This window comes from Panulirus ornatus, chromosome 15, assembly GCF_036320965.1.
Source record: "Panulirus ornatus isolate Po-2019 chromosome 15, ASM3632096v1, whole genome shotgun sequence".
Taxonomy (NCBI): Eukaryota; Metazoa; Arthropoda; class Malacostraca; order Decapoda; family Palinuridae; genus Panulirus; species Panulirus ornatus.
Genome location: NC_092238.1, coordinates 22885198 through 22898893, shown reverse-complemented (window position 1 = coordinate 22898893; position 13696 = coordinate 22885198). Strand labels below are relative to the sequence as shown.

General features: G+C 42.3%; 1 protein-coding gene across 5 annotated transcripts in view; it reads left to right on the top strand.

Annotated features, from left to right (window-relative positions):
• The window catches only part of LOC139753747 ((E3-independent) E2 ubiquitin-conjugating enzyme UBE2O), a 455778-nt gene that overhangs the window by 221830 nt on the left and 220252 nt on the right, over nt 1–13696 (top strand). For all 5 annotated transcript variants that reach the window (XM_071670555.1, XM_071670557.1, XM_071670558.1 and 2 more), the window contains one exon: nt 4545–4940. In XM_071670555.1, coding sequence (XP_071526656.1) covers nt 4545–4940 — 396 coding nt within the window. The remainder of the gene's footprint in view (nt 1–4544; nt 4941–13696) is intronic.

Below are 13696 nucleotides of genomic sequence, written 5' to 3'. Positions count from 1 at the left end.
CCGGTATACCACATCGCTCCAATTCACTCTATTCCTTGCCCTCCTTTCACCCTCCTGCATGTTCAGGCCCCGATCACACAAAATCTTTTTCACTCCATCTTTCCACCTCCAATTTGGTCTCCCTCTTCTCCTCATTCCCTCCACCTCCGAAACATATATCCTCTTGGTCAATCTTTCCTCACTCATTCTCTCCATGTGCCCAAACCACTTCAAAACACCCTCTTCTGCTCTCTCAACCACGCTCTTTTTATTTCCACATCTCTCTTACCCTTACGTTACTCACTCGATCAAACCACCTCACACCACACATTGTCCTCAAACATCTCATTTCCAGCACATCCATCCTCCTGCGCACAACTCTATCCATAGCCCACGCCTCGCAACCATACAACATTGTTGGAACCACTATTCCTTCCAACATACCCATTTTTGCTTTCAGAGATAATGTTCTCGACTTCCACACATTCTTCAAGGCCCCCAGAATTTTCGCCCCCTCCCCCACCCTATGATCCACTTCCGCTTCCATGGTTCCATCCGCTGCCAGATCCACTCCCAGATATCTAAAACACTTCACTTCCTACAGTTTTTCTCCATTCAAACTCACCTCCCAATTGACTTGACCCTCAACCCTACTGTACCTAATAACCTTGCTCTTATTCACATTTACTCTTAACTTTCTTCTTCCACACACTTTACCAAACTCAGTCACCAGCTTCTGCAGTTTCTCACATGAATCAGCCACCAGCGCTGTATCATCAGCGAACAACAACTGACTCACTTCCCAAGCTCTCTCATCCCCAACAGACTTCATACTTGCCCCTCTTTCCAAAACTCTTGCATTTACCTCCCTAACAACCCCATCCATAAACAAATTAAACAACCATGGAGACATCACACACCCCTGCCGCAAACCTACATTCACTGAGAACCAATCACTTTCCTCTCTTCCTACACGTACACATGCCTTACATCCTCGATAAAAACTTTTCACTGCTTCTAACAACTTTCCTCCCACACCATATATTCTTAATACCTTCCACAGAGCATCTCTATCAACTCTATCATATGCCTTCTCCAGATCCGTAAATGCTACATACAAATCCATTTGCTTTTCTAAGTATTTCTCACATACATTCTTCAAAGCAAACACCTGATCCACACATCCTCTACCACTTCTGAAACCACACTGCTCTTCCCCAATCTGATGCTCTGTACATGCCTTCACCCTCTCAATCAATACCCTCCCATATGATTTACCAGGAATACTCAACATATATATATATATATATATATATATTTTTGTCGCTGTCTCCCGCGTTTGCGAGGTAGCGCAAGGAAACAGACGAAAGAAATGGCCCAACCCACCCCCATACATACACATGTATATACATACGTCCACACACGCAAATATACATACCTACACAGCTTTCCATGGTTTACCCCAGACGCTTCACGTGCCTTGATTCAATCCACTGACAGCACGTCAACCCCGGTATACCACATCGCTCCAATTCACTCTATTCCTTGCCCTCCTCTCACCCTCCTGCATGTTCAGGCCCCGATCACACAAAATCTTTTTCACTCCATCTTTCCACCTCCAATTTGGTCTCCCTCTTCTCTTCGTTCCCTCCACCTCCGACACATATATCCTCTTGGTCAATCTTTCCTCACTCATTCTCTCCATGTGCCCAAACCACTTCAAAACACCCTCTTCTGCTCTCTCAACCACGCTCTTTTTATTTCCACACATCTCTCTTACCCTTATGTTACTCACTCGATCAAACCACCTCACACCACACATTGTCCTCAAACATCTCATTTCGAGCACATCCATCCTCCTGCGCACAACTCCATCCATAGCCCACGCCTCGCAACCATACAACATTGTTGGAACCACTATTCCTTCAAACATACCCATTTTTGCTTTCCGAGATAATGTTCTCGACTTCCACACATTCTTCAAGTAAACACCTGATCCACACATCCTTTACCACTTCTGAAACCACACTGCTCTTCCCCAATCTGATGCTCTGTACATGCCTTCACCCTCTCAATCAATACCTTCCCATATGATTTACCAGGAATACTCAACAAACTTATACCTCTGTAATTTGAGCACTCACTCTTATCCCCTTTGCATTTGTACAATGGCACTATGCACGCATTCTGCCAATCCTCAGGCACCTCACCATGAGTCATACATACATTAAATAACCTTACCAACCAGTCAACAATACAGTCACCCCCTTTTTTAATAAATTCCACTGCAATACCATCCAAACCTGCTGCCTTGCCGGCTTTCATCTTCCGCAAAGCTTTTACAGAGGTATAAGTTTGTTGAGTATTCCTGGTAAATTATATGGGAGGGTATTGATTGAAAGGGTGAAGGCATGTACAGAGCATCAGATTGGGGAAGAGCAGTGTGGTTTCAGAAGTGGTAGAGGATGTGTGGATCAGGTGTTTGCTTTGAAGAATGTATGTGAGAAATACTTAGAAAAGCAAATGGATTTGTATGTATCATTTATGGATCTGGAGAAGGCATATGATAGAGTTGATAGAGATGCTCTGTGGAAGGTATTAAGAATATATGGTGTGTGAGGCAAGTTGTTAGAAGCAGTGAAAAGTTTTTATTGAGGATGTAAGGCATGTGTACGTGTAGGAAGAGAGGAAAGTGATTGGTTCTCAGTGAATGTAGGTTTGCGGCAGGGGTGTGTGATGTCTCCATGGTTGTTTAATTTGTTTATGGATAGGGTTGTTAGGGAGGTGAATGCAAGAGTTTTGGAAAGAGGGGCAAGTATGAAGTCTGTTGGGGATGAGAGAGCTTGGGAAGTGAGTCAGTTGTTGTTCGCTGATGATACAGCGCTGGTGGCTGATTCATGTGAGAAACTGCAGAAGCTGGTGACTGAGTTTGGTAAAGTGTGTGGAAGAAGAAAGTTAAGAGCAAATGTGAATAAGAGCAAGGTTATTAGGTACAGTAGGGTTGAGGGTCAAGTCAATTGGGAGGTGAGTTTGAATGGAGAAAAACTGGAGGAAGTGAAGTGTTTTAAATATCTGGGAGTGGATCTGGCAGCGGATGGAACCATGGAAGCGGAAGTGGATCATAGGGTGGGGGAGGGGGCGAAAATTCTGGGGGCCTTGAAGAATGTGTGGAAGTCGAGAACATTATCTCGGAAAGCAAAAATGGGTATGTTTGAAGGAATAGTGGTTCCAACAATGTTGTATGGTTGCGAGGCGTGGGCTATGGATGGAGTTGTGCGCAGGAGGATGGATGTGCTGGAAATGAGATGTTTGAGGACAATGTGTGGAGTGAGGTGGTTTGATCGAGTAAATAATGTAAGGGTAAGAGAGATGTGTGGAAATAAAAAGAGCGTGGTTGAGAGAGCAGAAGAGGGTGTTTTGAAATGGTTTGGGCACATGGAGAGAATGAGTGAGGAAAGATTGACCAAGAGGATATATGTGTCGGAGGTGGAGGGAACGAGAAGTGGGAGACCAAATTGGAGGTGGAAAGATGGAGTGAAAAAGATTTTGTGTGATTGGGGCCTGAACATGCATGAGGGTGAAAGGCGTGCAAGGAATAGAGTTAACTGGATCGATGTGGTATACCGAGGTTGACGTGCTGTCAGTGGATTGAACCAGGGCATGTGAAGCGTCTGGGGTAAACCATGGAAAGTTGTGTGGGGCCTGGATGTGGAAAGGGAGCTGTGGTTTCGGGCATTATTGCATGACAGCTAGAGACTGAGTGTGAACGAATGGGGCCTTTGTTGTCTTTTCCTAGTGCTACCTCGCACACATGAGGGGGGGAGGGGGATGGTATTCCATGTGTGGCGAGGTGGCGATGGAATGGATAAAGGCAGACAGTGTGAATTGTGTGCATGGGTATATATGTATGTGTCTCTTTTGTGTATATATATGTGTACATTGAGATGTATAGGTATATATATTTGCGTGTGTGGACGTGTGTGTGTGTGTGTATACATTGTGTATGGGGGTGGGTTGGGCCATTTCTTATGTCTGTTTCCTTGCGCTACCTCGCAAACACGGGAGACAGCGACAAAGGAAAATAAATATAAATAAAATATATGCTGATTGTACTTGTACAGACCCCCCCCCCCCTCTCTCTCTCTCTCTCTCTCTCTCTCTCTCTCTCATTGTAGGCAAGGAAAATCAACACAACACAGCAATCTTTATGGTTTGTCAAGTTGCATTATAGTTCAAGAAAATAAGAGGTGTATGAAAAGTGAAAGTGGTATATCTGAAAGGTAGAGTATTATCAGAAGCAAGTGATTTCAGTTATATTGAGTGTCAGGGGTACAAGTAAGGAAAAAATTTCCCCATCTGGTTATAAGAAAGGTTAACATGATATAGGAAAATTGTAAGAGAATCAGGGAGGAGATTCATTTAGAAAATGAAATACAGTAAGGCTTGTGTAGATTAAGGAGTTGATGTTGGAGATAGTTATGAAATATTTACATTTTACGCTTTACTTACCTCTAGTTCATCATTATTCTATCATATATTCTGAATGAGTGTGGTCATTTTTTCAGGTATATGGACAAACTGATGGGAACTAGTTTCTTCCATGAGAGCAATTTCCAGGGCCTCATAGAGAAAGTGCGTGAACGTGGCCGAGCATCTACCACACAGCGTATGACAGAACAGATCAACCGACTCTTTTCTGCTTCAGACAGTGAAGCTGGTCCACTCAGTTCTTCGATGACTTGTGGAGAAGAAAGTAAAGCTGATACTGGAAAATCTGATACTCTGAAACTTGAAATAGATAAGACTAATAAAGGTAATCCGAGCAATAAGGATTTCAGAAATAGCAAGGAATGTGGGGGCTCGGGCAACACAGACAGTGACATCCTTTCTTCGAAGAATGCTATGTTAAGCAGCTCTGCAACTTTGTCAGAAAATTTGGCAAATCTCAGCTTGTCTCAATGGTTTGTGTTATTGTATTGATATTAATGCTAATCTGTCTATCTATCTTTTTTTTTTTTTTTTGCTTTGTCGCTGTCTCCCGCGTTTGCGAGGTAGCGCAAGGAAACAGACGAAAGAAATGGCCCAACCCACCCCCATACAAATGTATATACATACACTTCCACACATGCAAATATACATACCTACACAGCTTTCCATGGTTTACCCCAGACGCTTCACATGCCCTGATTCAATCCACTGACAGCACGTCAACCCCGGTATACCACATTGATCCAATTCACTCTATTCCTTGCCCTCCTTTCACCCTCCTGCATGTTCAGGCCCCGATCACACAAAATCTTTTTCACTCCATCTTTCCACCTCCAATTTGGTCTCCCACTTCTCCTCGTTCCCTCCACCTGCGACACATATATCCTCTTGGTCAATCTTTCCTCACTCATTCTCTCCATGTGCCCAAACCATTTCAAAACACCCTCTTCTGCTCTCTCAACCACGCTCTTTTTATTTCCACACATCTCTCTTACCCTTACATTACTTACTCGATCAAACCACCTCACACCACACATTGTCCTCAAACATCTCATTTCCAGCACATCCACCCTCCTGCGCACAACTCTATCCATAGCCCACGCCTCACAACCATACAACATTGTTGGAACCACTATTCCTTCAAACATACCCATTTTTGCTTTCGGAGATAATGTTCTCGACTTCCACACATTCTTCAAGGCTCCCAAGATTTTCGCCCCCTCCCCCACCCTATCTATCTATCTATTTATTTGTCTATCTATGAACTCCATTCTTTCTGAGAACATCCTCATGGGGATAGCCACAGCAATAGAGTCTCCATAACTGGTGAACTTCAGTGATGCTTCTTAGCCATTAGTGCCTCACCATAAACAGGCCACTGGCAAAGGGCAACTGTAGCTTAGTGTTTCCATATTGATACTATCCATGAATATCAGTCTCTTGAGAAAGTAGGTTGTGTATTATAGGCAGGTAACAAATTTGGTCTTTTGAATTAGTGCCTGTATTTCTTGACTAAAGGTAGATTAACATAATGTGTAATTTAGAGTTATTAGATAGCTAGATCATCAGTATTGTTCAGTGTATATACCGATTCATGTGAGAAACTGCAGAAGTTGGTGACTGAGTTTGGAAAAGTGTGTGAAAGGAGAAAGTTGAGAGTAAATGCGAATAAGACCAAGGTTATTAGGCTCAGTAGGATTGAGGGACAAGTTGATTGAGATGTAAGTTTGAATGGAGAAAAATTGGAGGAAGTGGAGTGTTTTCGATATCTGGGAATGGACTTAGCAGTGGATGGAACCATGGGAGCGGAAGTGAGTCACAGGGTGGGGGAGGGTGCGAAGGTTCTGGGAGCAAAGAAGAATATGTGTGGAAGGAGAGTACGTTATCTTGGAGAGCAAAAATGAGTATGTCTGAAGGAAAAGTAGTTCCAACAATGTTATATAGTTGCGAGGCATAGTTTATAGATAGGATTGTTTGGAGGAGGGTGGATGTGTTGGAAATGAAATGTTTGAAGACAGTATGTGGTGTGAGGAGGTTTGATCATGTAGTTAATGAAAGGGTAAGGTGGATATGTGGAAATCAGAAGAGTGTGGAAGTGTGGTTATGAGATCAGAAGAGGGTGTACTGAAATGGTTTGGACATATGGAGAGAATGAGGGAGGAATGATTGACAAAGAGGACATATGTGTCAGTGTGGAGGGAAGAAGGAGAAGCAGGAGACCAAATTGGAGGTGGAAGGATGGAATGAAAAAGATTTCGAGCGATTGGGGCCTAAACATACTGGAGAGTGAGAGGCATGCAAGGAATAGAGTGAATTGGAACAATGTGGTATACTGGGGTTGACGTGTTGTCAGTGGACTGTATCAGGGCATGTGAAGCATCTGGGGTGAACCATGGAAGGGTCTGTAGGGCCTGGATGTGGGTAGGGAACTGTGGTTTCGGTGCATCACTCATGACAGCTAGAGAGTGAGTGTGGACGAATGTGGCCTTTTTTTGTCTGTTTTCCTGGTGTTACCTTGCTGAAGCTGGGGGTAGTGATGCTGTTTCCTGTCGGGTAGGGTAGCGACAGGATTGGATGAGGGCGAGCAAGTATGAATATGTACATGTGTATATATGTGTATATGCATGTATATGTTGATACACATGTATATACATACACGTCCACACACGCACATATACATACCTATACATCTTAGCATATACATATATATACACATTCAAACACATACATATATACACATGTACATAATTCATACTGTCTGCCCTTGTTCATTCCCGTCGCCACCCCGCCACACATGAAATGACAGCCCCCTCCACCTACATGTGCGCAAGGTAATGCTAGGAAAAGACAACAGAGGCCCCATTTGTTCACACCCAGTCTCTAGCTGTCATGTATAATGCACCGAAACCACAGCTCCCTTTCCACATCCAGGCCCCACAAAACTTTCCATGGTTCACCCCATACGCTTCATATGCCCTGGATCAATCCATTGACAGCACGTCGACCCCAGTATACCACATCGTTCCAATTCACTCTATTCCTTGTGCGCCTTTCACCCTCCTGCATGTTCAGGCCCCGATCACTCAAAATATTTTTTTTCTCTCCATCTTTCCACCTCCAGTTTGGTTTCCCACTTCTCCTCGTTCCCTCCACCTCTGACACATATATCCTTTTTGTCAATCTTTCCTCACTTATTCTCTCCATGTGACAAAACCATTTCAAAACACCATCTTCTGCTCTCTCAACCACACTCTTTTTATTACCACACATCACTCTTACCCTATTATTACTTACTTGATCAAACCACCCCACACCACATATTGTCCTCAAACATATCATTTCCAGCACATCAACCCTCCTCTGCACAACTTTATATAAATTATATATGTTGTAATTTGTTCCTGAAAATCATATGTCCAGAGCACCAGCAGCTATAAAAGTTTTGTAGCCATTCACTAATCTTAACATTTGTAGGCAGTAATCATGTTTCAGGGTAAGCCATCATTTTCATACTCAAGTTGAGTTACATCATACATTCTTACACTTTGGTAGATTTTGTGCAATTTGGTATGGTAGATGGGGAGATGGTATAGAGATTGCAGGGATTAAAGAATTCAGTCTATTTTATGAGAAAAATTGAAGATGCTGGTAATAGGGAGGTACTGAAATTTTGTTTAAGGATTGATAAAAGATAGAGATGTATCAGATTATGATTATTTTATTAGAGCAAGTTGAAATGGATTATAGAATAGTAAAGAGAACTGAGATTTAAGCATACTGCTACTTGGATATTTTGTTGTTATTGAATATATGAAGTATTGAGTGATGAAATTATGAAAATAGGTTGCTGGAATTAATGGTGCAACCTACTGTGATGGATGCCAGTTAAATGTAAACATGATTGTAGAGGTTTTGTATAAGGACAGAAGGAGTAATAGACTTCACTAGACATTTGATATTCTGAAAGGAATAGTTTATCGATAATGAAGTACATTTAAGATTGAAATGAGAAAACTGAGGTTGAGAGTGGTCTTGTAAGGAAGAAATACTGGATTGCACTGAAGACTAAAGGATATGAAAAGAATTTTAGTATAGATTGTGCAGGAAACTTGTTGTTAAGGGAGTACATGTCACAACTCTGATTTTTTATTATTATTATTATTTTGCTTTGTCGCTGTCTCCTGCGTTAGCGAGGTAACGCAAGGAAACAGACGAAAGAATGGCCCAACCCACCCACATACACATGTATATACATACACGTCCACACACACAAATATACATACCTATACATCTCAACGTGTTTTTTTTTTTTTTTTTTTTTTTTTTTTTTTTTTTTTTTTTTATACTTTGTCGCTGTCTCCCGCGTTTGCGAGGTAGCGCAAGGAAACAGACGAAAGAAATGGCCCAACCCCCCCCCCATACACATGTACATACACACGTCCACACACGCAAATATACATACCTACACAGCTTTCCATGGTTTACCCCAGACGCTTCACATGCCTTGATTCACTCCACTGACAGCACGTCAACCCCTGTATACCACATCGCTCCAATTCACTCTATTCCTTGCCCTCCTTACACCCTCCTGCATGTTCAGGCCCCGATCACACAAAATCTTTTTCACTCCATCTTTCCACCTCCAATTTGGTCTCCCTCTTCTCCTCGTTCCCTCCACCTCCGACACATATATCCTCTTGGTCAATCTTTCCTCACTCATTCTCTCCATGTGACCAAACCATTTCAAAACACCCTCTTCTGCTCTCTCAACCACGCTCTTTTTATTTCCACACATCTCTCTTACCCTTACGTTACTTACTCGATCAAACCACCTCACACCACACATTGTCCTCAAACATCTCATTTCCAGCACATCCATCCTCCTGCGCACAACTCTATCCATAGCCCACGCCTCGCAACCATACAACATTGTTGGAACCACTATTCCTTCAAACATACCCATTTTTGCTTTCCGAGATACTGTTCTCGACTTCCACACATTTTTCAAGGCTCCCAAAATTTTCGCCCCCTCCCCCACCCTATGATCCACTTCCGCTTCCATGGTTCCATCCGCTGACAGATCCACTCCCAGATATCTAAAACACTTCACTTCCTCCAGTTTTTCTCCATTCAAACTCACCTCCCAATTGACTTGACCCTCAACCCTACTGTACCTAATAACCTTGCTCTTATTCACATTTACTCTTAACTTTCTTCTTCCACACACTTTACCAAACTCAGTCACCAGCTTCTGCAGTTTCTCACATGAATCAGCCACCAGCGCTGTATCATCAGCGAACAACAACTGACTCACTTCCCAAGCTCTCTCATCCCCAACAGACTTCATACTTGCCCCTCTTTCCAGGACTCTTGCATTTACCTCCCTAACAACCCCATCCATAAACAAATTAAACAACCATGGAGACATCACACACCCCTGCCGCAAACCTACATTCACTGAGAACCAATCACTTTCCTCTCTTCCTACACGTACACATGCCTTACATCCTCGATAAAAACTTTTCACTGCTTCTAACAACTTGCCTCCCACACCATATATTCTTAATACCTTCCACAGAGCATCTCTATCAACTCTATCATATGCCTTCTCCAGATCCATAAATGCTACATACAAATCCATTTGCTTTTCTAAGTATTTCTCACATACATTCTTCAAAGCAAACACCTGATCCACACATCCTCTACCACTTCTGAAACCGCACTGCTCTTCCCCAATCTGATGCTCTGTACATGCCTTCACCCTCTCAATCAATACCCTCCCATATAATTTACCAGGAATACTCAACAAACTTATACCTCTGTAATTTGAGCACTCACTCTTATCCCCTTTGCCTTTGTACAATGTACATCTCAACGTATACATATATATACACACACAGACATATACATATATACACATGTACTTTTTATTACCGCACATCTCTCTTACCCTTACATTACTTACTCGATCAAACCACCTCACACCACATATTGTCCTCAAACATCTCATTTCCAGCACATCCACCCTCCTGCACACAACTCTATCCATAGCCCACTCCTCGCAACCATACAACATTGTTGGAACCACTATTCCTTCAAACATAGCCATTTTTGCTTTCCGAGTTAATGTTCTCGACTTCCACACATTCTTCAAGGCTCCCAGAATTTTTGCCCCCTCCCCCACCCTATGATTCATTTCTGCTTCCATGGTTCCATCCGCTGCCAAATCCACTCCCAGGTATATAAAACACTTCACTTCCTACAGTTTTTCTCCATTCAAACTTACCCCCCAATTGACTTGACCCTCAACCCTACTGTACCTAATAACCTTGCTCTTATTCACATTTACTCTCAACTTTCTTCTTTCACACACTGTACCAAACTCAATCACCAGCTTCTGCAGTTTCTCACATGAATCAGCCACCAGTGCTGTATCATCAGCGAACAACAACTGCCTCACTTCCCAAGCTCTCTCATCCACAACAGACTGCATACTTGCCCCTCTTTCCAAAACTCTTGCATTCACCTCCCTAACAACCCCATCCATAAACAAATTAAACAACCATGGAGACATCACACACCCCTGCCACAAACCTACATTCACTGAGAACGAATCACTTTCCTCTCTTCTACACGTACACATGCCTTACTTTTCACTACAGCTAACAAATTGCCTCCCACACAATATATTCTTAATACCTTCCACAGAGCATCTCTATCAACTCTATCATATTCCTTCTCCAGATCCATAAATGCTACATACAAATCCATTTGCTTTTCTAAGTATTTCTCACTTACATTCTTCAAAGCAAACACCTGATCCACACATCCTCTACCACTTCTGAAACCACACTGCTCTTCCCCAATCTGATGCTCTTTACATGCCTTTACCCTCTAATTTGTATAGGTCTCAGTAGGTGAAAAATAAAAGTAGTAGAGGTGGATAAGTTGTTTAGTGTATTTGGAGTTAGGAGGGTAGATAAAGAATGACAGATAGAGAATATTTTTTTCTATTTATACTGATATGGCATGGGCAAAATATGCCTGTCATGGCTGTCTCAGAATGAGAAGGTAGTAGATATCCTTGGTTAATTACTTGGATGAAAGTCTTTCTTTCTTTTTCTTTTCTTTCAAACTATTCGCCATTTCCCGTGTTAGCGAGGTAGCGTTAAGAACAGAGGACTGGGCCTTTGAGGGAATATCCTCACCTGGCCCCTTTCTCTGTTCATTCTTTTGGAAAATTAAAAAAAAAAATGAGAGGGGAGGATTTCCAGCCCCCCGCTCCCTCCCCTTTAAGTCGCCTTCTACGACTCGCAGGAAATACGTGTGAAGTATTCTTTCTCCCCTGTCCCCAGGGATATGTCTTTCTATTATTATTATTATTATTATTTTGCTTTGTCACTGTCCCCCACGTTTGCGAGGTAGTGCAAGGAAACAGACGAAAGAAATGGCCCAACCCACCCCCATACACATGTATATACATACATGTCCACACATGCAAATATACTTACCTATACATCTCAATGTACACATATATATACACACACAGACATATACATATATACACATGTACATAATTCATACTGTCTGCCTTTATTTATTCCCATCGCCACCTCGCCACACATGGAATAACATCCCCCTCCCCCCTCATGTGTGCGAGGTATAGCTATCAATCCATATATATCTCTAATGCCCTTTCCCTCTGGAAGCTCCTTCAAGGGGGTTGCCATGCCAAAAGATTTTCCATAAATGTTGAACTCCAGCTTTAGTACCTTGCCCTTAACAGGCCACTGGCTGAGGGCAACTCTAGTACTGTGTTTTCAGAGGCTCCCACCTAATTAACCTACCAACTACTTGTAAAGTGTCATCCTAAAAATCATGCCATATGTTCACAACATCTTTAATAACCATCAATAAGAAGAAGTAGCAGATTGTAACATTTTTTTTTTTTTTTTTTTTTTTTTTAATTTTCCAAAAGAAGGAACAGAGAAGAGGGCCAGGTGAGGATATTCCCTCAAAGGCCCAGTCCTCTGTTCTTAACGCTACCTCGCTATTGCGGGAAATAGCGAATAGTATGAAAAAAAAAAAAAAAATGTTACAATCTGCTACTTCTTCTTATTGATGGTTATTAAAGATGTTGTGGAGGGGGAGCTTTGGTTTCAGTGCATTATACATGACAGCAAGAGACTGAGTGTGAATGAATGTGGCCTTTGTTGTCTCTTCCTAGCGCTACCTTGCATGCATGTGGAGGGAGGGTGTTGTCATTTCATGTGTGGCGGGGTGGCGATGGGAATGAGTAAAGGCAGCAGGTATGAATTATGTACACTATCATATGCTTTCCCCAGATCCCTGAATGCAACATACACATCCATCTGTTTCTCAAAGTATTTTTTATACACATTCTTTAAAGCAAACACCTGATCCACACATCCTGTCACTTCTAAAACGATATTTATCCTCTCCAATCTGATGCTCAATATGTGCCTTGACCCTCTGAATCTCTACTCTCCCATACAACGTATTTGGTAGACTCAGCAAACTTAGATGTCTGTAGTTTGAACATTCACTGATGTACCCAATGCTTATGTGCAGTGGCACTTTACATGCATTTTGCCAGTCCTCAAAGGCCTCGCCATGATCCATACATACCTTTAAAATCCAAACTAAACAAACAGCAACAACAACACAGGTACTACCTTTCTTAATAAATTCAACTGCAGTACTATCCATTCCAGCTGCCTCACCACATTTCATATGCAAGGATTACATCACCTCTTCTCTCTTCACCAAACCACTTTCCATGACTTTCTCACTTCGCATACCTCTCCAACTAAAACATGCTACATCTGGAATCCTATTATCAAACTCATTCAACAGTCATAAAATGTTCACAGTATTTCCTCCTCTCCTCATCACTATCTGTCACTACTTACCCGTCTTACCTATTCACACCCATTGTCTCATTTGCACACGGTTAACCTCCTCCCAAAACATCTCATTATCCTTAAAGTTTACCGATAATTGTTCATCTCAACTCTCAGTTGCCCTCTTTTTCAACCCCTGCCCATTCCTCTTGACTTCCTGCTACTTTCTCTTATTCATCTCCCAATCATTTGCACTCCTTCCCTGTAAGTACTGCCAATATACCTATGACTTCTCTTTCACAAGCAACTTTACACTGATATGCTATCACTCATTACCCTTTCTCACCTGCCTTCCTCCCAGCTTA